A 27,675-nucleotide genomic window follows, 5' to 3' on the forward strand; every position below is an offset into this window, starting at 1 on the left:
AGAAGGGCCCCCAGGCAAAGCGCGGAGGTGGGTAGCACCAAAGGCCAGCATCCATTTTTTTCTGGTTTGCCCAAGAATTGGTCCTGCCTCTGTCAACAGCCTGGACGACATCAAGTCAAGAACCTTTATCTCTGCTGGCCTCTCTGAAGGACCCCATCTTCCCAACACCAGCCTGCAAGAAGGAGCACCCCTGAATGGAGAGGCCACACAGATGCTCCGGCCAGGCTGCCACTGCCGGTTAAACGCTTTCCTCGGGGAGGGAACACCTAGGGGTTAACAAGAAGTAACCCGGAATGCTGAATTTGATACCAGCACCCGGCTACATGTTTTTCTGGGTAAACCCCTGCTTTCTGACATTGGGTCAGGTAGCAGTTAAAGGCTCTCCTCTCTGTGAAACCTGACCCAGTGGCAGCTGTGGGTTTTGCAAAACCCATCCAGTCCTGCCTCTTCCATCCATGAAGGGTAAAAGGCAGGACCACCCCTGCTAAATGACGGCAGCCTCCCAAGCTGAGAATTCTAGAAACCCTCATCTGAGCTACATTTATACATCACGATTCTGCAGGAGATTGTATTCACTCTTCTCCCATCAGGAAAAACGACGACGACAAAACCCTCTCCAACAGGAGAGGGTTTGGAGTTTCATTAATATTGAGGGTCTCTGCTCCCCGCTCTCTGAATCCTCTTTTTCTGAACCTCCTAATGAAATGACCTAATGAGCTCTCAGCAAGACAGGACAGAAGAGAGGAGGGCCCAGGCCTCTGACCGCTGGGCCGGGAGGCGGCCACATTCTAACCACAAGGCATGCAAATTGCCTGCTTCCACAGGCCCTTCCCCCTCCCCAGGTCCTTCCCTGCTCCCTCTAAGGCGCTCAGACACTGCCTGCAGCTTCTGCCTTGGCACCCGGCTGTGTCTGCCAGACTCTGGCCTGCAGCCCCTGCAGCTGCTCCCACCTCCGGCCCAGCTGAGATGGAGGGCTGCCCAAGGACTCCCGAAGCCTGTTACAAAAAGGAGCCAGGGGCCACTCAGATCAGGGCCTCATCCCCCTGAGGATGGGAGAACATGGACAAGGAAGCCGAGGTCCCCAAGAGACTTGACGTGAGGGGTGTGTGGGGAGAGCAGGCCTTCCGGAACCTCGGTCCTGGCTGGGCGCCACCTGGCTCTCCTCACTGGACAGAGCTCCTCTTTCTAACGAGGCTCTAAATCTCCCGGCCTTTTTTTTTTATCACTGCTGCACCACAGTTCAGCGCTGGTGCCTGCTCCAGGGAGGGGCCGCGAAACAAAGCTGAATTCAGCAGCTACGTCTGGGCATCAGCAGCCAGCCCCAGGCCCCACCCAGGTCTCAGCACGGAAGAGGGGCTGCTCTCGCCCTGTCTGTGCAAACAGGACCAGGGAGGGGATGGACTGTCGGCCTGCCCGCCGGACCCTCCAGCCCTTATCTGGCTGCTGAATGGCTTCCTGGCTCATCTGGGAACCTCCTCGGGGCGCTCGCAGCCTCCCCGCCACAGTGATCCCGTCCAGGTGATGCATATAATTCCAGTGCAGCCCTCGCTCCTTGTGAGCCACGCCAGTGCAACCACGCCATTTGGGAGAATCCTTTCCAGCCACCAGGGTTTTTGTAGTTGTGTTTGTGTTCCTTTTTGTCCCGATTACAAAAAAGTCACGTCCCACTCTTCCCCCCATCCCCCATCCCTCCTTTGCGGGAGCTGGCAGCATCACTGACTGCTGGGTGCCAGGAGTGAGAGGCCGCAGGCCACCCTCCAAGAACCTGCTGACCACAGGCCACCCCGCCCCAGTCAGCCGCAAGCTTCCACGGGCCACCGTGAGGAAGGGGAGCACTTTATGGCCAAGCAACATCCCCAGATGCCAATGCCCGAGGTGTGACGCTTTCTCTGGTTTACATCCTCAACCTACTCACGGACCATGAATCCCCAGAGCTCCAGGCCAACATTACCTTCGAGATGTAGGTCAGCTGCAAAGATCCGACGGCTCCTGCCCCAATTGCCAGGTTCTGAAAGACACATGTTTTGCGTTTTAAGAAGGATGCTATCTGAGGCAGTGAAGCACAACTAAGAGACAGAAGACCAAGATTCTGGTTCCGTTGATGCCACTTTCTGGCTTTGCAACCTTGAGCAAGTCACCCTACCTATTTCTTTTTTGATTTTTTATTTTATATTGGAGTACAGTTGATTAACAATGTTGTGTTCGTTTCAGGTGTACAGCAAAGTGATTCAGTTACACACATACATGTATCTCTTCTTTTTCAAATTCTTTTCCCAATTAGGATGTTACAGAATATTGAGCAGAGTTCCCTGTGCTACACAGTAGGTCCTTGTTGGTTATCCTTTTTAAATATAGCAGTGTGTACCCATCAGTCCCAGACTCCCTAACTATCCCTTTCCCCTACCCTTCCCACCTGGTAACCATAAGTTCGTTCTCTAGTCACTTACCTATTCTTCAGCTCACTTTCCTTGTCTGTAAAATAGTGATAATTCTTGCCGTGGGTATGTGGACTTAACATTTCCCTTGGTCTCATTTATTATAGAGAGGTATTCTAGTACAGTGGTTAAAACTGGGGCCTCCACCATTTGACTGTGAATAAGTTCCTTCACCGCTAAGCCTCAGTTTTCCCTTCTGTAAAAAGAGGGATAATAACGGTACCTACCTCACCAGACAGTTCTAAGGATGAGTTAATAGATTTACACCACCTGGAAGTGTCCCTGGTATATAGATGACTCTGAACAAGTGTTAGCTATTTTATATATATATATAAAATTCTTCAAGTTCTTTTCTTAACAAATAGGGTACAGGTTCACACAATATAGAAAAAAAAGAAAAGAAAAAAACATAGCTGTTCAGTCTATTTCAAAGGACACTTACGAGTACCAAATGGAATGATGTCTGTACACTATAAAACACTAAGCCAGTGCACTATTAAAACATCAAGAAACTCACAGGCACCTTGTCTGGCAATATTCTACCCTGGCACAATCTCTTTGGCTTTCTAACTTCTCCACTGTCAGAAATGAAGTGATGAAGACACACGGGCGGTAGCGTACCAAAAAAATGGCCAAGATGAGAAATCACAGCTGTGGAGTTTCTCATTTATAACTTGGCAAATCCAATCCCACAAGGACCTGAGAACGTGTCCATATCTCCTGGTGGCCTCTTAAACTGCTGCCAGAGGCCTCAAAGAATAACCTGGAAGCCCTCATTTTGAAGACCTGGGGTCTTCTCAAAGCAATAAACAGAGGCAAATCTAGGACAATGGGGATTTAGTAAACTTCCTAAAGGGTCAGTGGTGAAAAGACCTGTCATTCCAGGAGACTGCCCTTAAGAAATACCTTAGGTGGCAGGGGAGTGTCCTTCTAAGCCCAATTACCTAAATTAACATGCATCACTTGAAGCAAAGGCAATGTGTGAAGTTTCCTATTCACAAGAAAATGGATGGGGATAAAACCACAACAAAAGGATTCTCAGAGCTCAAGAAATTTAGAGAGAAATCTAGAAAGGACATCTCCCCCCTTTTGCAAATGAGGCCATAAGTCTAAAAGCTGCTTTTGAGTAGCTGATTTAGCATTTTGAATATGGACGATTAGATTTACACATTTGTTTTAACTACATAGTGATTGCATTTGTTTTTTCTTTTTTTTTTTTTAGAAAAAACTCTATTGGGTAATGACAGATAGGCCTTGTATCCCTAAATCAGAGTCCATAAAGGAGCCACAGCACCCCAAAAGGCCAGTGAGCAGCTGACACTGCCCCGGAGGAGGCCGTGAACCACCCTAGGCCTCTGCTGGACACTGGGCACCTGGCCCTCCCCCAGCCCCCGTTCTGCATTTGAGGAAAGTGACTCATGAGTGAGGGGATTTGCTCAAGGTCACACAACTGGCTCGGGTCTCCTGACTTCCACGCTGATGCCCTAGACGCAGCACACTGTCATTTCAAACCCTTGAGCGGCTGGAATTCCAGCTGAGACATTACCGCCCTAGGACCTCAGGCAAGTTTCTCTACCTATAAAATGGGGCTCATCCGCCCTGTTTCCTAAGCTTGTTGTGAGAGTTACATAAGAATAAACAGCGCAAGCCCAGCACAGGGCAGCTCCCATCCCCGACCCAGAGCGCTAATTACAAGCCGCAGATGCCAAGTCTCAGGGCCACTCTTGCTCAACTTGCTCTCCTCACCCCAGACCGCAGCCTGAAGGCCTCCAGAGCCTTAGCCTGAATTACAAGCGATGAAGTGGGATTTGGGGAGCCACTCAGACACTAACCTGTGCGTCCTGCCAGATACGAGCTGATCCCATTCCAATGACTTCATCCCCCCTACCCTCCAGAGGGAGGGCAGCTCCACCCTCAGCCCCTGCCCCCCTGAGCTCTCCCGCTTCAGAGACAAGGCCACATCAGTCTCCCGGCCCAGCTACCCTGGGACGGGGGTGTCCCCACGCCCCTCACCACGGCCCACGCTCGGCCTGCCTGCTCCTAGGCTCACAGGCACCTCCCTCCACCATGAGGAGCCAGGAAAATCTGACGCATGTCTGAAAATGCAGCTTCCCTCCACCTTCCTCCCCACCCAGGGGGAAGTGGGTGACAGGAGAAAATAGCGCCAAGATCACAGAGGCTCGATCCAGACGGATGGCTCAGCGTCCACTCCGACTGCTGGACCTCGGAGATGAATGACAACAGCTCGCTGCCAGGATGGCAGCCCCGGGCAGACACTTCCCGGGCCAGGAAAAATGTGCCAGCTGCCTGAGCAGAGTGCTTCGCAGCCAGATGTCAGGGCAAGGACACCAGGAGCCAGCACCTGGGGAGGGCCAGGTGTCAGAGCCCATGCAAGCACCATCTCTCCGGGGAAAGGATGGGAGGCCCTGCCTTCACAAAGCCTTGCTGTCCACCGCTGCAGCCTGCCCTGCCCTCCCGCCCCCGCCTGAATTCGTGCGCGCCATCCTCCAACTCTGGTGCACGTCAGCCTCTCCCGGGCAGCCTGTTTTAAAAGGCCCAGGCTCAAGCCTCACCCGAAAAAACACTGAATCAGAATCAAGTGGAATATGGTCAGAAAGTGCACATTCATTTTTCGAGCATCCCCTAAATAGGCCCACGTTTGAGAACACTGGTCTACATGACAAAATCTAGCCCTGGATTTTTTGTTGTTGTTTCTGCCCACACGGTGTGGCTTGCGGGATCTGAGTTCCCCGACCAGGGATCGAAACCGTGCCCCCCTGCAGTAGAAGTGCGGAGTCCTAACCACTGGACCGCCAGGGAAGTCCCCAGCCCTGAGTTTTGTATTGGAGTGTATTTTACTGTGAGTTTAAGTCTCTTCTTGCTAGATTTTAAGCACTTTGAGGACATGAGCAGCATCTTATTCCTCTACCCAGGAGACAACTCGATTTTTAAATGAAAACACAATTTGCATGGTGGTTAAGTTCGCAAACCTGCTACCCTCATAGGATACTGGACAACCAGGACAGCTTCTCTCTACCACTGGCAAACACTGTGCCTTCGAGAAGACCTGTTCAAGTTCGAACTTGGGTGTCACTTGAGTCTGCAGTTCCCCTGTCCTGGGGCAGGAACTGGGTGCAGGGGGGAGCGAAAGGAAAGAGTCCCCAGTAGAAGGGAGTCAAGGACCTGGGGGAGGAAGTTGAGGAAGGGGTTAGGGAGGGGCCAGCAGACAGGGAGTGGAGACAGAGGTTGGTGGGGAGGCTGCCTGTATGGATCACCTGGGGACATTTTCATACAAAGAATGCCCGTGCTTCATCCCAGGGTTTTAACATAAAGGGTAGGGCCCAGGCACCAGTATGTTTTTGAAGCTCGAAGGTGATTCCACCTTATGGCCAGGTCTCAGGCCCCCAGCTGCAGACTCTGGCTGGGCCTGCTGACTCTGCACTAGAGACCCAGCAGCGGGTGAGAAAGGCCAGTCACCCTGTCGTTGCACCATCACCAAGAGGGAAGAGGCAGACGCCAGGGCAGTGGGCAGAGAGGAGGAAAGGAGATCCCAGCACCACGCTGGGTGTCTGTGAGTCAGGAGCAGCCTGTCCATTTCTGGGGCTTCTAAATTTTCTGGAACAACGTAGGGCACAGGGCACGTTCCTATTTAATGACGGATGGTTTTAGGAAGACGTGGCCAACCCTTGCTTTCTGCTCAAGGGTTCTCCTGCCACCAAGGGCCTCAAGGGACCTCTCACTCCCATGAGTGGGAAGCAGGGGGTTGATTCTTTCCCATCACCAAGGAAGGAGCTGAGGTGCCCACAGAGATGTGACACACCTCCCAGGGGAAGCCTTTTTTCTGGAAGCAACATTGTTTCTTGAAAGAGAAAAATGTCCCCATCTTCTAGTGAGAGTAACAAGAACACAGAAATGACCAGAAGACCTATCTACAGATTCCTAAATTCATGGAATGTCAGAGCCAGAAGGTTCTGCGGCCACCCCATCATTCACCACGAGTCCTCTAAGCCTCACCTTGGGGAAATGACTTCCTCAAGGAGCCGAGTGAAGACAGACAGAGGTCCGAACTCCCAGAGTCAATCAGGTGCTTTGGCAAAGCACAGCCCGAGAAAGGAAGGCGGAAACTGACAAACGTTTAGAGTCTGTTTTGCACCAAGGCTGCTGCACACTGTCAGTTCATCCTAACAAGCCATTTCACAGGTGAGGAAACTCGGGATGGAGCAGGAGAAGCAAGTGCTCCGGGTCACATGGGTACTGGGTAGTCAGGCGAGGATTTGAACCCAGCCCTTCTTGATTCTCAAATACCAGGCCTTTATACCAGGTATAAAGGTATATTCTTTATACCAGGCCACCTCCTGTGAGACAGTCCTTCACATCTACCAGGACCTGCTCATTATCTAAGAGTTGATTATCATCGAAAGGTAAATACAAGAGCCGGACCAGCAGGGTTACACCAAGACGCCCTAAACAGTTGCCCAAACTGGGCAGGGCAAGAACTAGTCAAACTGGCTCTTGGATGCCAACTCCAGAAGACCAGGATTCAGAGAGCGAACAGAGGGAAGGAGAGATGCTGGGCCTTCTGACCTTCTCCTATGTGTCTCCTGGGTGCCTGGCAGACAGTCAGGACCTTAAACTCAATAAGCCCACTCCTCACCCCTTTCCTCAACTCAGCCTCCAACACATTTGCCTCAAACTCAATCATCACGTCCCCTCCACCCTCTAAATGATTCCCTCCCCAACTTCCCCACGTCCATCAGCCGCTCCACATTCTCCCACAGTCAACCAGGTTACCACGCCTTTGACCGCTGAACTTCGCCCTTCGGTCAGTCACCAAGCTTGCCACCGTCTTCCTTCAATCGGCCTTTAGATCTATCTGTCCCTTCCTCTCTGTTCCCACTGCACCACCACCGTGCAGACACCCCAGGAAAATCCAGGACAAATTCCTCGCTGTCTTCCCCAATTCCAGGCCCTCCCACTTCCCCGTCCATCCTGATGTCACTGCCAGAACAAACGTTAACAAATAGCACCTCTGTAGTGCTTTAGAGTTTATCAAAGCACTCTCCCATTCATTACTTTATTTAATCTTCACAGCAACAATGTCAGAGGTAGAGACAACAGAGGCTCAAAAAAAGGGGTGTTTCCAAATTAACGTGTTCATCAAGTTGTCCTGTGCTTGGCTGATGTAACTAACAAGATGGATTCTGAAGCAAAATCTGATATGCAGCCCTTCTCTCAAACACACCATTGCCTGCTTTGCCTTAGAGACATTTTTTAAAATAATAAAATGGCATTCTTTTGTATATAAATAGATATATAACTATATAAAAATAGATGTATATAATAGATACACTAAACAAATGCTGAAGGTTACAATCTAAAGCAAAACTTAACAACAATATAACCGAAGACAAATTTTAAGAAAACTTAGAACAGTCATCACCATGGTTCTGCATTAGTAAAACCTCTGCTAAGTTTCATAGCTTCCATCTCTTTAGCTGCTTGGACTTTAATATCCAGTAGTGCTAGCTATTAACATGATTGTCCCAAAGTGCTTCTTAATTTTTACTTCTTTTTAATTTAAACAAAGTACATCTTGTTATAAAAACGAGAATCGCCCTAAAGAGTAAGATTACTATAGAAAGCGCATAAAACAAAACTACACTTACAGTATTTTATATTAACTCTCAGAAAGTCCATACAACATTTTAATTCTAAAACCATTAATTTAATAATAATTTACCCTAAGCAGAATTTGCATTTTGATGAAAAAAAAAAAATCTGTTGCTCGAAATCTTCTTTTTGGAGTTTTTTTCCCCAAAGGAATTCTGCATTCTACTCTAACCCAGTATGGACGAAAACAGGCCAGAAATTCCACTTAACCCTTGAAATCACGTGTCTCCATGGATAGTTAATATACCAATTACATAAAATCCATGAATTAACAACACTTTGCCCCCAAAACTGATAAAGATCTGAAAGTTATCATGATGGTTATATGTGCTGAGAATATCTCTGGACAGACACACAAGAACCTGGAAACCCTGGCTGCCTCTAGTTAGGGGACCTGTGACTGGGGGCCAGGAGTGGAAGGGAGAAACGTGTCACTAAATCAACTTTCCCACATTTAGAATTTTATACCATGTGTATGTATTGGCCATTTTTTAAAGGAAGTTATCTTCCTGCTTCTTGGCATTTTGACTTTCTTGGCAGGTTTAGCATATGATGCAAACATCTTTTAAACATTGTTGGATTTCAGCCAAATTTTGCTCAAGGAGGTTTCTGATACAGAAAATGCAATTTTTTAAAAAATAGCAATTTTCACCCAGCCTTTAAGGCAAAACTATTGTCCATTCCATGTTACATGTTAATATCATTTTCTACCACTCTTCTGTATTCTTTCTACTAAAATGCAGCCAAATATCCATCTTTTTGTAATACAGCTGAAGCTCTTTGCCCCTTTCAGTGGAAAGAACGGCTTTCAGCTTTAAAAAAAAAAAAAAAAAGCAAAAAGCAAAGGGCTTTTATCGGGGCCCCAGAGTTACAAGGAGAAATGCTATCTTTTTGGATATTATGATGATTCATAATTCACATCATGGCCTTTGTAAAGTAAGAGCATCTGAGTATTTATTGGCAAAAGAGAGAAAATACAATCTACAGAGTAAATCTAACAAGGACAACTATCTAGTGCAATACTGTTTTCATGCTTCTGTTTATCCTTTGTCCGGGACTATATAATTTAGTCTCGCAATTACCTATCCACGTGGGCATCACAAGAGTTGAACGTAAGCATCCCCGTGCAACTAAAACATAGTTGGTTACTCGGTTGGTAATAAAGTAGAGCAGGCTAATTAAGAAATTTCACCTTTTCTGTCATGATAGGGACCAACATTAAATTAAATACATGTGCTGGTGCCATAATATCATCGTAATGTTTGGCAGGAAATCCAGCCCATGTTTGTCTCTATTCAGGAATTATTTGTGTGCTTGATATTGTCAGCAGATTGATTTTTAAATGCATGAACCAAATCAGGGGCCATAGTCAATAGTATTGAAACTTTCCATTTATAGGGTCCTTTTTAGCTAATGGGTTTCATCCTCTATCTGTTTGGTGCCACCACTGCCTGGATTAAAAAAACCTTGATTTCATACTTTATCACATGGATTCGAAATTCCATCAGGCACTCAAGGCTGTACCTGGTCCACCACGCTGACCCCCGACACGCACCCACCACCATCCCGCCAGTGGACATGCCACTGGCCTCCTAAATCTGACGTTTTGCTGCAGCTCTGCTTCCAAGGGCTGTCCTCAGGTTACTGGATCCATTCCGTCCCCCTGCGTACAGCCAAGACCATGACCGTCCACAGTGCGGTGTGCGAAGCCAGCTCCCTTGGGACCACTCTTGGGCCTGATTCACGGCAGGTCCCCTGGGGCATCTGGCTAAGCGTTTGCCGACTTCGGCCTGAGCTCAGACCCTCGTCGGGCTCCCTCCCCTTCCCTGTCCTGCTTCCCAGTTCTCTCCTTAATAAAGAACTTTCCACAAATCCTTGTCTCGGTGAGTCCTGGTCTCAGGGTCTCCTTCTGGGGAACTGGAGCCTGAACACGCTCCAAGCAGGCGAGCTCGCCTTCCCTCCCGGGCGCTGCCTCTGTCCCATAGCGATGCTGCTTCCCTCACAGGTGCCCTCCTGTCCCCTTGCGCTGTGCTTAGGACAAGGCGCCTGACAGTCAAGTGAGATACTATAAGTGAGAACACTTCAAACCTGTAAAATGCGCTACAAACGTGAATCGCTTGTAGCAATAATGACTCTAACCTCGCTCATCCTTGCAGACCTGGATCTAAGCCACCCCTCCTTGAAGGGGTGCCCTGCAGCTCTCCCTGCCGCAATTTTGTCTAATCCTCTATATCCTCACTTATAGTGCAAGCCCCATGAAGGCCCAGACTTCTTTGTCTTATGCACTGTTGCAGCCTCAGCATCTAGGCTGGTGCCTGGCACATGGGGCATATTTAGCAAATATGTGTTAAATAATGATGCTGAATTCAAAGGTCTTGCTCTAGTCTCAGCCACTTGGGAAACAGAAGGGCGAAGAGCCGGGTTAAGGATCACCCAAAGTGCCTACGATGACATGCCTAACGTACAAAACAACTCAGTGGCAGAGCCAGGACCTGATCCTTGATCTCTTGTCTCCCAGGCCTGGGACCGTTCCATCTGAGACTCCACCTCCAGGCCCTACATCTTCCCTGGACCGCAGGGGAAAACTGCAACCCCTTCTCCTTCACCCAAACTATCGGCATCTGCGCTGTTCACTTTAATGATACGCTACCTTGTTATAAAGACGGACTGGGTGACTTCCTTGGTGGCGCAGTGGTTAAGAATCCGCCTGCCAATGCAGGGGACACAGGTTCGATTCCCTGGCCCGGGAAGATCCCACATGCCGCGGAGCAACTAAGCCCGTGCGCCACAACTACTGAGCCTGCGCTCTAGAGCCTGTGAGCCACAGCTACTGAGCCCATGCGCCACAACTACTGAAGCCTGTGCGCCTAGAGCCCGTGCTCTGCAACAGAGTAGCCCCCGCTCTCTGCAACTAGAGAAAGCCCATGTGCAGCAACGAAGACCCAATGCAGCCAAAAATAAATAAATAAAATTTAAAAAAATTTTTTAAAATAATAAAGACGGACTGGGATTTTTAGCACTGTAGGGGTTTTTTTTGCCTTTTGTTTTTGTTGTTGTTGTTTACCAGTAAATTTATTTTTTTTTAATTGAAGTACAGTTGATTTACACTGTTGTGTTAATTTCTGTTGTACAGCAAAGTGATTCAGTTATACATGTGTATATATATATATACATTCTTTTTTTTAACATATTCTTTTCCATTGTGGTTTATCACAGGATACTGAATACAGTTCTCTGGGCTACACAGTAGGACCTTGTTGTTTATCCATTCTCTATATAAAAGCTTACATCTGCTAATCCCAAACTCCCACTCCATCCCTCCCCTGCCCCTCTCCCCCCTCAGCAACCACTAGCACTGTAGTTTTATGTGTGCTGTTTTCATCTCCCCAACTAAACCTGAAGCTTCCTGGTGGCAAAGACCTCTCTGAATTCCCGTCCACACCGTCTTCAGGACCCTGCACAGGACGGAGCACACATATCCGTTGGAGGAAAGAGGCAGACAAAGATGAAGCGTGCAGACGCTGAAGTCAGACAGACCTGGCTCCAGTGCCCGCTCTGCACTTACCACCTGCCTGGCCTTGAACAAAGCCGCTGACCATCTCTGCACCTTGCAGAGAAAGTGAGAGAGTCCCCGGGCCCCAGGATTACTGGGAGGACCTAAAGAGATAACACATGCCAAGCGTTCCGCACAACGGCTGGTATATGGCAACCACTCAGTAAGTATAACCTGCAGTTAGTAATACTAGTAGCAGTGGTAGTAAAAGCAGGCTCCCAAACACCAACTTCCAAGTGGTTTAAACAGGCAAAGATCAAAGACCTGAGTTCAGAAAAAATCCTGCTTATTAATGCCTATTAAATACCTAAACTATTATATCAGGTGTCTCCTTTTCCTTATAAACTTAAGATGTTCAGTAACTACACACAGTCCCCAATGTCCTTCTCCACAGGGAAAGGCCAACCCCCCTCCCCCCACAGTTTGCTTTTCTGGGTCACCTCCCATCCATCTCCTCCTGACTCCTGGCTCCCTGCTTCGCCCCACTTTGCAGAGCTTGCATTGGGTGTAGACTCCATCCCCAGTCCCAGGAGAGCAGTGCTGGACACTTTGCATTTCACAAAGGCATCCCTTCTGATAGCCTCATTCATTCATTCAATGAGCTCACATTTATCAAATGCTGGACACTTGGATCAAAAGCCAGATGAGCACCTGCCCTCTAGGACCTCCCAGCCCTGCGAGTCCCCCAGCTTCTCTTTCTTAATCACAGACTCCCCTTTGAGAGCTCTCCTTCCTCCCAAGCAGCATTAGGATGACTGTCTCATTCTCAGCAATAATAGCAGGCGAGCTGGATTCAGATGGCCAGAGTTAGAATACCGGCTCAGTCACTTTTTTATGACAAAACCATGGGCAAATTTCTTTCCCTCTCTGCCTCACCCACCTCACATTTAGAATGAGGATAATGATGCCTACCAACTAGACCTGTCGGAATGAAATGAAAACCCAATGAGCCTATATGGGATAAGAACCTAAAACAAGAGTGGATATATGCATATGTATAACTGATTCACTTTGCTATACACCTGAAACTAACACAACATTGTAAATCAACTATATTCCAATAAAAATTAAATAAATAAATTAAAAATATAAGAGAGTGGGATAATAAAAACATTTTTCTAAATGTTTTATTTAGAAAAAGTGAAAAAGTCTTAAAGTTAGAGTAACTTTTTTTAAAATAAATTTATTTATTTATTTAATTTTGGCTGCATTGGGTCTTCGTTGCTGCACGTGGGCTTTCACTGGTTGTGGTGAACGGGGGCTACTCTTCGTTGCAGCGCGCGGGCTTCTCATTGCGGTGGCTTCTCTTGTTTCGGAGCATGGGTTCTAGGCGTGCGGGCTTCAGTAGTTGTGGCACGCGGGCTCAGTAGTTGTGGCTCGTGGGCTCTAGAGCGCAGGCTCAGTAGTTGTGGCGCACGGGCTTAGTTGCTCCGCGGCATGGGGGATCTTCCCGGACCAGGGATCGAACCCGTGTCCCCTGCATTGGCAGGCGGGTTCTTAACCACTGCGCCACCAGGGAAGTCCCAAGTTAGATTAATTGTATCCAAAATGCCTACTAACTGTTATGCAGTAAAATCATTTATATACTCAAAAAAAAAAAACCAATAAAGTCTTTAGAACAGTGCGTGGCACATAGTAATAAATGCTCACTGATACCATTTTACAACTTACAAAAAAGATCTACCCTTTAGTTGGAACGGCTGTTTGGCGTTAACACAACAAAGAGCTAAGCTAACCACTGAAGAAGAAGAAGTAAAATGTTCTGAACTATTGCTATGTCACAGCAAGACTCTCCTTTTTTAGGCATCTGCCAAGCCAGCTAAAACCTCTGCTTCCAGGGAAAATGTAAAGAATCTTGAGCAGGGACCACAAGTTCTATTTGTAACTCAAACTCAAAGAAGGCTCTAGAACAAAGAGCATCCTGACAGCTCAGGGGGCAGAGAGGTGCAGGAGGCTGCCCTGGGCAGGGTGCGACCTGCCGCAGAGGCTGACCCCAGAGACCCCAGCAAGGCGGCCCGAGGCACAGCGTCCGAGGGAAGTGCAGGTTCTGGAACCAAGGGACAGCCAAATCAGAGGGCAGGACACAGCAAGGGAAATCCCTAGCACTGGCAACAGTTGAGATCCGAGATGGTGGCAATGTGGTCCTGGGTGATCCGTCACCAACAGCAAGACTCTCGGCCTGTGGCCCAGGGCGTGAAGGAGGGTCCACTCTCACGGGAGGGAGCTGGCAACAGCTGGGCAGGATTCCCCAAGCATGTGAATTTCAGTTAACAACAGTCCTGGCAGGAAGCATGGCACTAAGCAGGTAAATCAGGACAAAAATCCATTCGAAACACCTGAGCTAATAAGGCAGGTGAGCAGGAGAAGGTACTCAAAGGGAGAAAAGGGAAAAGATTAGACCCAGAGACCCCAGCCTGGGGCTCAGCCCTGGCCCATCAGAAGCCAAGTGTACTGGCAACAAAGACTTGATTCCAATCCCTCCAACGGTGGGAAGGCAGCACCTTAAATGCTACTTCCTTTCATAGTAGATGTGTTGACACAGCTGTGGGCACCCGTGCAGAGCAATGGAGGGAAAATGATGCAGCAGAGCCCAAAGGCAAACCCAAGACCAAAACATCGTAAGAGGCGAGCATTCCAGGTACGTCAAGGATGGGAGTGTCTGTGTGTAGGTTTCACTCTGCACGCTTAGCACGTTAAATGAAAGTCGCCCACAGAAGGGTTTACCAGGGATGTGGGGTGAAACATGGGGCTTCTATTTAGGGTTAAGTCTTTCCCAGAGAAGGCGATTAGTGGCAGTGACCTGAGTACGTTGTCTGTATTTATAGCATTTTCTCTCAGCCATCAAATCCAGAGGACAAATGCCAAAGGCCTCTAGAGGGTGAGTACCCGGATTTTTTCCACTTCACCTCTTAAAGCAAAACCCCTCCCCTAACACTCAGACTCTCCTCTGCCCAAGTCTCTGAACGAGAGCCAGCTCTCAGCCCACACCCCTTCCCGCCCCAACAGGGCCGTGACCCACGACCCTGCTGGGTCCAGAGGCCATGCCAGGCCTTGGGGTGGGAAGGGGTGTGGGACCCACCAGACTGCTCCAGGGAAGCAGGAAAGGAAGAGCGAACCACACTCACAGCGCCAGGAAAGAAGACCTGAGATCCCAAATCAGGAGCAGAGCAACTTTTTCCCAGACTGGTGATGACTCAAGGGATTCCCGGGCACAGCAATAAAGCCTCGGGGGCCGTCTTCGTGCCTGATGCCCCAAAACGCTAAGTGAGTCACCCCGTTCTGCTGCGTCCTTGCCAAAGTCAACTTCAATGTGAGCCTCAGTTTCTCATCTGTCACAAACTGGGTGGCCCCCAAAGTCACCTCCCACCCAGGATCCTATGACTGCCTGAGCAGGAGACCAAACAGGTCCAACCTTTGTCCAGTTCAGGGAACCAGGTCAATTCTCTGCTGGGTAGGAGCCCCAGACTGGAAGAGCAGGAGTGGTCACGAGGCTGCACTCCTGACAGAGGTAAGAGGAAGCAAGCCATGCCTCAGAGCCTGCATCCAGCCCAGCCAGCCTCTGCCGGACTTTTTCAAGTGTTAAATTCCTAGGCTTGAGAAAAGACACCAGATCCCCCGGGGCAGGAGAGAGATGAGCTTCCTCCTCCTCCAGCTAAGATCTGGGATGGTTTCCTGTGCATGTGTGTATGCGTGTGCGTGCGTGTGTGTGTGCGTGCGTGTGTGTATGAGCGTGTGTGTGCGTGTGTGTGTATGCGTGTGCGTGCGTGTGTGTGTGCATGCGTGTGTATGCGTGCGTGTGTGTATGAGCGTGTGTGTGCGTGTGTGTGCGTGTGTGTGCACGCGTGTGTGTGCGTGTGTGCGAGTGCGTGTGCGTGCGTGTGTGTGCGCGCGCGCGTGTGTATGCGTGTGTGTGTGTGCGTGCGTGCGTGTGTGTGCGCGTGCGTGTGTGTGTGTGCGCGTGCCTTTGTGGGGTTTTTCCCTCCCTCCTGACCAGCAGGTTGTGCTGCCCATGAGAGAGGGAGCCCTTGAGGCTAACCCTGTGTGCATCCCCCCAGCAATGATGGGCAGCCGGCCGCCCTGCCCCTTCCCATACCATCTCTTACCTGGGGGTTGTCCATGTACCAGAGAAGGCAGTTGGCCTGCGTGTCCAGAATAAAGTACCTCCGCAGAAACTTGCCGCTGTTCTCATTCTCCTCGATGTCCAGGAACCCACAGATTCGGTTCTGCCGATCCACATAAGGCATTCCTGGGCTCTGCTCACATTACCCTGTGTGGCAGGAGGGAGGGAGGGGCCATGAGAAGGAGAGTAAAGCGGGTGCCTCACTCTGGCCTGACTCCCCTCTGCCAGAAGGGAGGCTGGCACCCTCTCCCACTGGTGTCCTTCCCCAGGGCCCCAGATGTCCCACCCCAACCAGACCCTGGAAACTTCTGTCAACTCTGTTCCATGAACAGTCACCAAAATCCATTAATTCAACTAACTTTCCTGAGGCTCCACTACGTGCCAAGCAGAGTGCTAGGCAACTTTACATGCGTGGAAGATGTGAGTCTAGACTCTGGGTCAGGGGCCTGGGTTCAAATCCCAGTTCTGGCCACTTACTGATGTTTGTGTGACCACAAACTGTTTAACCTTTCCATGCCTCAGTTTCTGCATCTGTAAAATGGGGATAATAATAGGACCTACACCAGATTTTGGAGAGAATTAAGTATGTGGCAGACATAAAGCATTCATAAACACTAGGTATTATTATCACTCTTCAGAAAAGCCTTATAAAGTAGGTTATAACCCAATTTTATACGTAAAGAAACTATTGCAGAAAGGATTTAAGCTCCAGTGCAAACACTTGGATAAACTCTGCCGAGAATTCAGGTGTGAAGAGCAGCCCCTGCAGCTCCATGAAGGTACCAAGGAATCAAATCCGAGGGGTTCCTGGGGCCTGGGGCAGGTCCACACCCCTCAGCCCCAGGATCACTTCCTTCACTTTGCCGTTTCCCAGAAGCCACTTGTAATCGAAGGAATGAGGGAGCAGAAGAAAGCCCAACCCTGAACACTTTCCTGATTGCAGAAGAGGGTCCGGCGATTTGAGACAATCCGCACCCTCAGACGGGCCTCCCCTCTCCTGGCTCCCTTCTGTCTGTCTGAAGAGCCAAAGGAAAAGGCAGGAGCTCTGTTCTCCTCCCCAAGAGGAAAAGCACCCTCCAACAGGCAGCTACACCCCACCTGGACGCACAATGCACTGCAGAAGTGGGACACGGTGCCCAAGGGTTAGAAAACCCCACGTGACAGTCAGACCTTCAAGGACAGACGCCACCCACCCCACCCACCCCTGGTTCTGCTTGGCTCCAACAAAGCAAAAATTCACTGTGACCCAAGCCCGCCATGGCCCTGAGCCTATGACTAAGCACGGCTGGGAGACAGCTGGCTTCGGGCCGTGCCCTGCACCATGACCCTGGGTCAGCCCGTGAGCTACCAAGATGCCACGCCCGCAGGCTTCCTGGCCAGGAGGAAAGTCCCACATGCAGAGACACACATTTCCACAAGACAGGGCGAATTCTAAGGATGTGGATGGTGGCGTGGTCTGCTCTCTCCTGCCCCCGCAAGGGGCCTTGTGGTGCTGAGACGCTGCCCCAAGAAAAAAATACCCTGCTCACACACCAGGATGCCAGGAAACAGTGAATCCCTTGATTCCAGGTAAGGTCAGGCAGAATCCCAACGGGGCAGATGACTCAGTCAGGAGGGAGACGGGTCAGGGGATCCCACGGCGACTCACTGGGCAATGATGGGGGACAAAAAAGGAAAGCAGGCAGGGAAACAGGACACAGATGAAACAGCACAGCTAGAAAGGAGTAAAAGAGGAGGAGAGAAAAGGAGGAAAAGTGGAAAGAGGAGGTTTAAAAAGATGGCAGAGGAGAACGAAGTAGCAGCACAGTGGGAGAGGAAGACCCCGAGGGTGAGGGCCGGGGGGGACACCCCTGCACGCAGTGCATCACGTGGTCAGAGGTCCCTGTGGCCAGATCCCCAGCTTCTCGGTACCTCCCCAAACTAAGCCTCCATCCCAGCTCCCGTCTCACCACTGGCCAATGTGAGTTCAGGAAAGGGAGAGAGATGGGTTCAAGCCAAGGGGTAGGGTCAAAAATGGGGAGGGAGAGGCCCAGCGCTGGTTGGGGAGGAAGCGGATCCCTGAGAAAGGATGCGGCTTCCCCCAGGGAATCAGGGGAAATCAGGAGTCCCAGGCGGAAAGGCTGGGTCAGCCCTGCAGTGAGGGTGCACCCAACCCCCAAGAAAACTCAGCAAATTCCCCTGATGCCAGCCCAGCCACAGAGACAGACGTTCCGGGGGATTCAGCGCTGTCGCCACCCCGGGACATCCCTAAGGGGAAGGGTATAAACTGCAGTGGATAACAAAGCCAACCGTCTCTGGGTGCAGCCGGTCAGCACAGCATCCGACTTCACGCTGCCTTTCCAATGTCTCCTCTTCAGCCCAAGGGGCCTTTTTCTCAAGTCAGAGGCCAGAGGAGCCACTCTTTCCACAATCCTCCAACAGTCTACTCTTGTAGAGGGGGCTTCCCACTTGCATGGTGGGAGAGGACCCTCAGGGACCAAAAGGAAAGATGATAAAAAGAAGAAATCTGGTTACACATCTCCTGACTGTGGTTCTAGCCCAGAAAAAAAAGCTGCTCAGATGTCCTGAGAAGCAGCTGAGTCACAGGGCTCATCAGCATGTGGGAGGTGGGTGGGGGCAGGATGGGCGGCAGGAGAACCAAGCATCACACGGAAGTGTGGTTAGAACGAACAAGCCCACCCACACACAAGCGACAAACCCAAAGATGGCGCAGACACACAAACCTGAAGTCCTGAGCCCGGCCCTCTGACAGCGCATCCTCATCCTGTGGGTGCATCCCTTGTCCCAGCAGCTGCTGGTACAGAGAGCCAGCCGCCCCCGGCCCCCAATCCCCTCTCCCTGCTTCTTCAACCTGCCCCCCAGCGTCGTCCAAGTCTCCGTTGGCTCCTCCCCTTTCTCCCAGAGAGGCCCCTCAGATGCGATTAACTCTGCCACCCCCACCCCCAGCCCCGAAAACCAGGCAGGGAGGGGAGAAAAGGAAGTGCCAGCAACCGATCCATAAGGGGCAGGACACCCTGATGCACATACACATACTGTCTATCACCTCTTCGAAATGTCCTTTCCAACTTGCATGACACTCCTCGGTTATACAGTTCTAGCCTGTCTTTTAAACTTTAAAATCACTTGTTACCTTAAATTTCATTTTAACCGAGTTCCCCAGTGTAAAAATACTGGGGGGAGGGTGACACTGGGTGATGCGCCCCAGGAGTTGCCCCATGCATATCCCCAGCCCCACCGTATCCTGGGTCCCTCACCTGGACGGTGACTCTCGACCCATCTCCTGGGACAGCACGCAAAGTGTTCTGGCTGGGTCAGAGCACCGGACGGTACTCTCTCAGGCCAGCCCCTCCACTTTCGCTCTAATTCCTAACGAGACCACCCAGCGAGGAGCTCCTAGGCCATCACAACACATGCACGACAAAGAGCACAGACTCTGTGCACAGGAAGGGACCTCGGTCCACCGCACTCAGCACCCTGTCTTTCCAAAGCATGCCAATCTCCCCAGCGTTTTCTGTTTCTAGTGCAAAATTCACAATATAACAATGCTGGCATTAAAAAAAAAAATCACTCTAGCCAACTGTTTTCACTTTTGCATGCTTTTTCATGCTTCTGTCCACATAATCAACCTTCTTAAAACTTTAAATTATACCGTAAACATGTTCCATGTTGCTACACAGTCTTTATAATCAGTGTTTTTAATGGTTGCATAACATCACTGGACTGGATTTACTATAATTTACTTAAACCATTTCTCCATGACTAGACAGTTAGATGATATCCAATTTTTCTAATGCTAAAATTCATCTTTTTATACTTTGTTTCTTCTTTTACACATGGATACAGCATAAATTCCAAGTAGTAATAAAACTAGATCATAGGTTATGAACTTTTATAACTCTTGAGACTTATTACAAAATTGCTTTCTAAAAGTATTTCATCTGTTTACACTGCAGCCAGCAATATATTGTTACCATTGCTGTAATCTTACATACATAATGTTCTCATTATTTTAAACTGTGGCTAGTTTAAATATATAATGACGCCCAGTGAGGCAGAACATTTTTTCATGTTTGTTTCCTGCTTCACATTCCTTCCTAGACTTTGTTAAATGCAAATCAAAATTATGTGTGCACACAATCAATTTCTCTCCCTCTCTCTCCCTCTCCCTCCCTCCCTCCCTCCCTTTCTCTCTTTCTCTCTCTCTCTCTCTCTCACACACACCCCCCCCCAAACAAAACCAAAACATAGTCTCAATAATTCAAATAAGTAAATAATGTACCTTAATGAAAAGTAAAATAGAAAAGAGGCAAGTTTTACACCATCTAGATTTCCTTAGTACATAAGTTGCTAAGCATGTGGGCAAATGAAAATATGTTAAATATTTAATTGATGGTAAAAGTGAAACTTTTTTTTTTTTTTGGCCGCGAGGCTTGCGGGATCTTAGCTCCATCACCAGGGAGGGATCAAACCCGGGCCCCCTGCAGTGGAAGCACAGAGTCCTAACCACTGGACCCCCAGGGAATTCCCAAAAGTGAAACTTTTAGAAAGAAAGGGACATTGCATGGAGTTACCCATTGATCAGCAGCAGAAAATGGGTTAAATGTCAACTAACCCGAGATTCCTGGCCAACACTTGCCCGCTGATGAGATGAAGCTCGTGAGAAAAGAATTAATGGCTGCCCACCATCGAATGAGGTGAGGGCACAGGGCAACCTCCCTGTCCCAAATATCTCCTCTACTGCCCATTCCAGTGCCTAAGCCTCCATCACTGGAGGAGATTCAAGCCAAGAATAAAATTCTCCCCTAGGAATTGAGACAACTGACATCTTTATCAGGCTCATTAATATACGAGAGACAACTTGGGACCAAGACCCTAAGAAAATAAAACATGTCCCAACGGGAGACTGAGGCATTAGCGGGGAAGAAAAGTTAAGAAGGCTGTCTCCTGAAGACACTTCTTAGGATTCTTATACACCCGGGACAGTAGTATGAAGCTTTCTGGAAAGCAATTTGGCAGTATGGAACAAGAGAGCTAAAAATGTTCATATCCTTTGACCCAGAAATTCTACTTCTAGAATTCCATCCAAGTAAATAAACAAAGATGCAAATACAGATTAAAATAAAACGATGGCAACTGCAACAGAATTTATAATGACACAAAGTTGGAAATGCCCTGAATGTCCAAATGATTAGGGAATAATAAATAAATGATAGGACATTCACATAAGGAAATGCTGCACAATCTTTAAATAGCTATGTTTTCAAGTACTTTTAAATGAATTAGGGAAAAACTCCCCAAAAGTTTTTTAAAGATACAATAATATGATTTAGAATATGATCCCAGTCCTCTAAGTATTATTTTTATATTTCTATATTTGGATAGAAAAAGACTGACATCCAGGCACTAAAATATTAGCAGTTATTATCTATGGGTCACGGGCGAATTTTATCTACATCTATATTTTTTTCCATATTTCCCAAATTTTCTACAGGAAATGTATGTTACTTTATTTAGCAGGAGGGAAAGCTATTTAACTCCACACACACCCCCGTCCCCAGCGTACAAGTTTTGAAACTGAGAATAAATTTCTCAATTCTCCAGAGTCCATAAACAAGCAAAACCTTGCCTAAATTATAGCGCTCTTGGGACTTCTTAGTGTTTCAAAGTCTTAAATCTAATAAAGCCATGTTCCACCCATCACAATTGCCCAAAAGTTAGGTACCTACCCAGAGGGCTTTGGCACCCTCCAATCTAGTTGGGTTTCTTACTTCCTACTGCAGCCTCCCCTAAGAGAGGCTCTTTCTTTCCTCTCTGGGTTTGGTTGCTTGCTCTCTGGTCTTCATAAGAGGAGCCCCTGTCCTGGGGGTCAACTGAAGATTCACACCCAAGTCAGTGCCTCTTTCCCTCTGTTGTCACAGAGCCTGCAACACAGCAAGCCCAGAAGCAGGGATCCCGACAAAGACCCCCCCCCCCACAGTGGAATTTTCCTTCTTGAAACTTGGGAGACGGGACTGACGTCTTTAAGTTAAATGTCTAGATAGATGAATGAAAAGATGGATAAATAGGTTTTTTTTTTTTAAAGGAAAGCTAAAGAGCTATTAAGTCATGAAAGCTCTGGCTTACTGTACTGGACATCTTATTTTTAAGATCTCTAATGTGGCTTGAAGATACAGGAAAAAATAGAGTGAAATAAGGGAGATTCATCTGCCTGATTGTCCTGATACTTCTGAGGTAAATACAAACGAAAGAAAGTGGTAACAGAGATAAAGCCTTAAATGGTATTGGCCCCAGGATGAAATAATCCACTATAATCTCCAGTAGTTCAAAACTGAAAAAAAATGAATCCATTTTTAAATTTGGATATTTTTCTTTCATGTTACTTGGCGTTGGTAGGAAAGGGAATTTCAGGGATTTTGCTCCAGAAAAAAGTCAGGAAGGTGTTTCTTAACATAGCGGGGCGGGCAGGGATGCAGTGAATACATCTGCTATCTTGTCATCCTCGAGGGCGGAAGCTGGGGACAGCAGCATCAGTGGTAAGTGAGAGGGATACCAACAGGAAATTGCTACATTCTACAGGAGAAAGTTAATCGGGAAATGACATCAGAGGTCTCAGAGAGGGCTGTAATAAGCAGACAGGAACTGGGGTGTGGAGGTTAGAAAACGTATGGGCCATGCGAACAGAGAGTTCGCCTATGTTTCCATCTCCCGCCTACATAAGGGTGCATTGCGGAGGGCCCACGAACGCCCAGGGCCCAGTAAAAACACAAGAACGACAACAACAAAACGCAGGCATGGCTATTTCAGAACACAGCTCTGAGACTGGGCCAAAGGCTCTAACTTCCAAAATGTGGGACCATCTATTTCCTACTGTTATAATATCATTGCATTCTGAAGCTGTCGTAAGAGCAGACTCCAAATAGTCTGAGGCCGGAGAATAATGTGAGCGAGAAGGGAATGTACTGAGAACACATTCCCAGCGGAAGAACAGGCTGAGGAATGCAGACATCCACAGGAATGGGGAGGGCAAGAGAAGGTGCCCAACGTCCCCTGGACCCGAGAACTCTGAATGGAGGACAAGAGACACTCGAGGAATTTTTTAAGGGAAAAAAATACTGGGGAAAAGGCAGGAACGACTGACTACTGATACCACTCCAACAAAGATGCCAAAAACAGCAGAACGTTTTAAACACTCATGACCTCTCTGAACAGCAGCTTCATCTACGTTCAGAGAAAATGTGATTGTTAGAGCTGGTAGGAAACAAAGGCCTGCCCTTGACTCAAGGCTCCTGAGACCACCTCCCCCCCCCCCCCGCCCCCCCCCCCCCCCGAGAGTTCACCAGCCCAGGGAGCAGCCCCAGGGGTTATAAATAGCCTATAAAAACTGAGATCTCCCACTTTCAGAATCCAGTTACTAGGCTCTGCGATTCAGTTTCACTGTAGGGCTTCTTACTGGTAGCAGCACAGGAGCTTGATCTTCATTTAAAACTTGACCTTTTCACCCACTAACACCTGGGCAGTAGGAGAATGAAAAGAAAGCATCCTTATTTCTCCTATGTACTAGCCTTTTGCAAAGTGCTGGGGGAAAGTCTAAACGGCCTAAGCCTGCGCGTCTAAAGGCACCGTGCTCCCATCTCTGGATGTAGGGAAGGAGGAGGGGCCAGGTGTGGCACGGAGCACGTGCAGGTGACAAGGATCGGCCTGAGAGCATCTGACGAAACTCTTGCAAGAACGTGACCATTGAAGAGGGCGTGCTGATTTCAGTTACCCACCGATGTGCTGGAGTGAAGTGAAAGGGCATGGGTTTTAGAGTCAGACAGACTCTACTAAACTCTTCAGGGCCTATTTCCTCATTTGCAAAATGGAGAGAATCGCTGTACCTACTTCAAAGGCTGCTGTGTGGATTAAACGAAATAATGTGTGAAAAGTGCTTAAGAGGAGGTCTGGCAAAGACTAAGCACTGGGTAACTGTTGTTGTTAAGATGTGTGCGTGTGTAGTGCCTAACAAGTAGTACGGGACTCCCACCACTAGGTAAAACAGGGCAGGCAGCTGCAGGCTGGCTCCACCCCTCAAACAGCAATAAGTAAATCCCACTGGGAAAGCAGTGACGCTGGAATCCTCACAAAGAAAGGCATAAGCTGCCCTTACTCTTCTGTCTACTCCAAGAACCATCATATTTCTCATCTCGAAAATTCTCCAAAAGGTTAAAAAAAACAGTCTAAGAGATCCACTGACTCCATCTCGGCCAGGCCACCCTGAAAGTTAACAGAACCAGGCCTGCGATCAGATGCCAAGGAAGGGCCTCTGGAGCCACCTCCTGCTCGGCCCGCGGGAGAATCACAGCAGCAGAGATCCGCTCTGCACATGGATGGCCAAAAGGGAGTCCTAGCTGATGGGAGGGCGAGCCCTTGCCTTTGCACTTTAACCACAGCGTTTCTCAGGGAGAAGGGGACCTCCCTCTTTATCTCAGCTGGCAGGGCAGAAAGGCAACCCAAGGTTCGGAGTAAAGGTGAACGGGGCCTTCCAATGACTGTCCCACTGCAGCAACCACAGGCCTATGCAGAACGGGAAGCAAGGGACCCCATCCCTCCCGCCCCCCAGCAGCCCTGTCTCCCTGCCCTGGCCAATTCCCTGGCTCAATGATGGGCTTATATCAGGCAGGGCTGGGATTCTGCTCTTGCCATAGACTGTCACACTATAATATTTGCTCTGCTTCCTTCCTTTCCAAAGCCTAACAGATTGGATTGCCGGAGTCCTCTCCAGCTCACTAAGACACGTGGAAAACTGAAAGTAAGGCAGCGGTGGGAAGAGGGAAGAGGCCGAGCAGTGCAACGCCCCAGCACCCAGATCATCTTTTCCAAGCTCCACGACTATCTCAGCCAAAATAACTACTTGCTACAGTTTCAGGGAAACAGAAGAGATATTTACTGCACTGGGGCCACAGCAAGATCTAATTTGAGGCATTCCAGCCTTTTAACAGGGGCATCACCCACCTGCCCACCTGCCCCATGAAGAAGACCCGAGATCAATGAAGCGCCAGCTGGATGCACATCCGGAGATCGCGGCCCTGCTGCTCCCGGCTCCCTAGTGATCCAGCACTTTCAGCAAATACCAGGCAAGCTAGCAGGAGGGCTGCTCGGAGGGGCTTGGCTGGCTGAGAGGGCTGATGATTCTCCCTCCCCATTTTTGCAGAATCTCTCCATAAGTAGGCACCAACCAAAATCTGCATGTCTCCAGGATTTACTTTAACCTCGGGGGGAAACACCGAGCTGAATTACAGTTCAGCACACTACGATGACACGATGGGATTTGCAGGCCCTACTTCCTTATACAGAAGAGAGAAGCAAGCACCAACGACAAGGGAAAAGAAGCATTGCAAACTCTCCACCAAAGGGCAGGTGGTTCCCCAGTCCATACCTAGGTGATTACCCATCTGTGAAGTGAGCGAGGCTCCCATCAGTAGGAGTGCCATAGGCACTTTGTCAAAAGCGGGGCTTACAAAAAGGGCGAAGGATACTTAGGTCCAAAGGCAACACCCAAGGGAAACCCTCATGAACCAGCTCAAACCAGCTTGAGGCACCACCACATTGCTCTCTTCTCTTCCATTTGGATAGGGGCAAACAATTTATGTGCTTGCAGTCACTCACTCATTCATTCAAGAAACGTTTACTTAGCACCTAGTAGATGTCATACACCAGGCTGGCCACAGAGTCTAGACTGCAAGCTATGGCAAAAGTCACCTGCGTTCAAGTGGCACACAATGGAGAAGGCTAATATATGAAAGGACGAGGAGGCTTTTTAAAAGCTTCCTCTGGCTTCTCAAAGCATGCTGGATCTCTATTTTAGCAATCTGCATTGTGTCCTAGGTCCTGGTGTACCGCCTGTGTCCTCCATCAGATGGTAAGCTCCCTGAAGACAGAGGCTACATTTTGTTCATCACTGCCTTTCGTGTCTTAATTACCCAATAAATGTCAGCTGAATGCAACTGAAATAGAAAACAAACACTTCCATTCTTTCAAGATCTTTGGCTTTACTGTTTCTGAAGGCTTTGCCACCAAACAAAGAAAAATGATGAAGCTCCAGAAAGGAGGAAAAAGGGGATTGACTTAGATATATTAAGAAAACAGAAGTACAATTTTGGAACTTCAGCCCAAGTGCAACCACCACTCAGCGGACCGAGATGCCTCGGGGGTATCACCGCTGGCGTCCCGGTAGAATGCCTGTCCCCTCCCCTTCTCTGCGGGTTATTCTCCTCTGAAAATCCCCATTTGGAGCCCTAAAGAAAGACGGGGCGGGTGGCGGGAGAAGGAGTTAGAAGGGGAAGATTCACCAAGTAGCAAGGAAACCTTACAGCGAGAGGCTGGGGGGTCAGGGCTGGCCTGGGGAAGAGATGGGTCCGCCCCCAGTGAGGTGGCCCTGCCGCGCCTCCTCTCACACTTTTCGTTTCTACAAGGCCTCTCTTTTCCCTTTCCTCTTTTTTTTTTTTTTTTAATTCGATGAAATAGCAGTCTTCAGACTGGAGCAGAAGAGGGAAGCGTGTAAGGTGAGGAAGAAGTTCGTGAGACAGACAGACAGACAGCTCCCCTCGAGTGCTTTCCCAACCTGACACCAAATCTGCATTTTAGGACAGTTTCCTTTAAGTCACCCCAGAGCCCGTAGTTCCAGAAGCCCGAGGGGCCCGGGCTGGACCCAGAGGGAAGGGAGGGATCTCCCTCGGGAGCCTTCTAGGCCTGCCACGGAATAAGGTAATAGGGGAAGAGAAAGATGAGTCTCCACGGCCCCATCCGTGCCCCCGGGGACTTGCCTGCACGTTCTCTGCTCGTCTCCCCTACCCGCTGCCCGGGCAGTCGTGGCCGGGCCGGGGCCCCAGCGCCAGAACCCGCGGAGAACTTTCGCCGCTGCAAACGTGAGAAAACGCAGCTCCGCAGAACACCCGCCCCCACCCTGCCCGCGGCCCCACCCCGCAGCCCGACCCCTGGCGGCGGCGACCTTGGCCACCCCGGGCGCTCCCGAGGGCCGGAGGAGGGGCTGCCCTGCGGGCTCGCCGGGGGCCACCGGAGGCTGCCGGGGGCGGCGGCGACCTCCCCTCGGCCCGCACGGGGGCGCCTCCCCCCGCCGCGCGCCCCTCGTCGCCGCGCCGCTCCCGGGCCCGCGCGGGCGCCCCACTTACCCCGCCGCGCAGGGCCGGGGCTCGGGCAGGGTGCGTGGGTTACATCGGGCTGGGAAGCGCCTCTGGGGCCCCGCGGGCCGTCGCTCTCGGGGGATGTCTGTCGCCGCCAAACTCTCGGGGTCTCTCGCGCCTCTCGCTCCTCTCCCCCCTCCCCTCCCCTCCTCCCTCCTTCTCTCTTGTCCCTCGGCTCTTTTTTCCGGGTTAATTACGTTTCGCATTAAAGCAAAACCCAGCCCCGGATGTGAGTACAATGCTCCGCCGAGCCCGCCGGGGGCGGAGAGGGGTGCCGGGGCGCCGCGGGCTGGGAGGGGGCGCGGCCAGGCGCGCGGGCTGCGCGGACCCGGCGGGGGCGGGGCGCCCGGAGGCGGCCCCCGAGGCTGCGCGCCGGGACCACCTCGCCCAGGCGGGCGGCCGCGCCGGGGGAGGCCCTGCTTCCGACGCCGGCCCCGGGCAGCAGGTGTCCGAGTGGGAAAGGGGCCCGGGGATGAGGGCATCCTAGAAACAGGGAGACGAGCTGGCCCGCGGGCTCACTCTTTACCCCGTTTCTTCTTCCCAAAGCACCCACCTCCTCCCCACCCCGCTCCAGCGACTTCAGCCGGGCCTTCCCCGGACCCGGAGCCTTCAGCCATCGGGGTTTAGGGTTAGCGTCGAAGGAAGCATCTCAGATTCTCCCGGGTTGTCATGCACGTGCCCCAGGAGCCCAGGGGGGTCGTAAGTTCTAACGGCTGT

The 27,675-nt window shown here is 49.9% G+C and overlaps 1 protein-coding gene across 2 annotated transcripts in view; it reads right to left on the bottom strand.

Moving 5' to 3' along the window:
• PLEKHA2 (pleckstrin homology domain containing A2) overlaps positions 1 to 27,119 on the bottom strand; it is a 55,453-nt gene extending 28,334 nt beyond the window's left edge. Inside the window, exons 1-3 of one of the 2 annotated variants that reach the window (XM_061177337.1) lie at positions 26,947 to 27,119; positions 15,762 to 15,925; positions 1,952 to 2,008 (exon numbers count right to left, since the gene is read on the bottom strand). In XM_061177337.1, the coding sequence (XP_061033320.1) occupies positions 1,952 to 2,008; positions 15,762 to 15,902 (198 nt within the window). In that variant the 5' untranslated portion in view covers positions 15,903 to 15,925; positions 26,947 to 27,119. Of the gene's footprint in view, positions 1 to 1,951; positions 2,009 to 15,761; positions 15,926 to 26,580; positions 26,668 to 26,946 lie in introns of those variants that run through there. The other variant, XM_061177338.1, reaches the window with a different exon arrangement.
• Between the last annotated feature and the right edge of the window lie 556 nt (positions 27,120 to 27,675).

The sequence above is a fragment of the Eubalaena glacialis genome, chromosome 20 (assembly GCF_028564815.1).
Source record: "Eubalaena glacialis isolate mEubGla1 chromosome 20, mEubGla1.1.hap2.+ XY, whole genome shotgun sequence".
Classification (NCBI taxonomy): Eukaryota; Metazoa; Chordata; class Mammalia; order Artiodactyla; family Balaenidae; genus Eubalaena; species Eubalaena glacialis.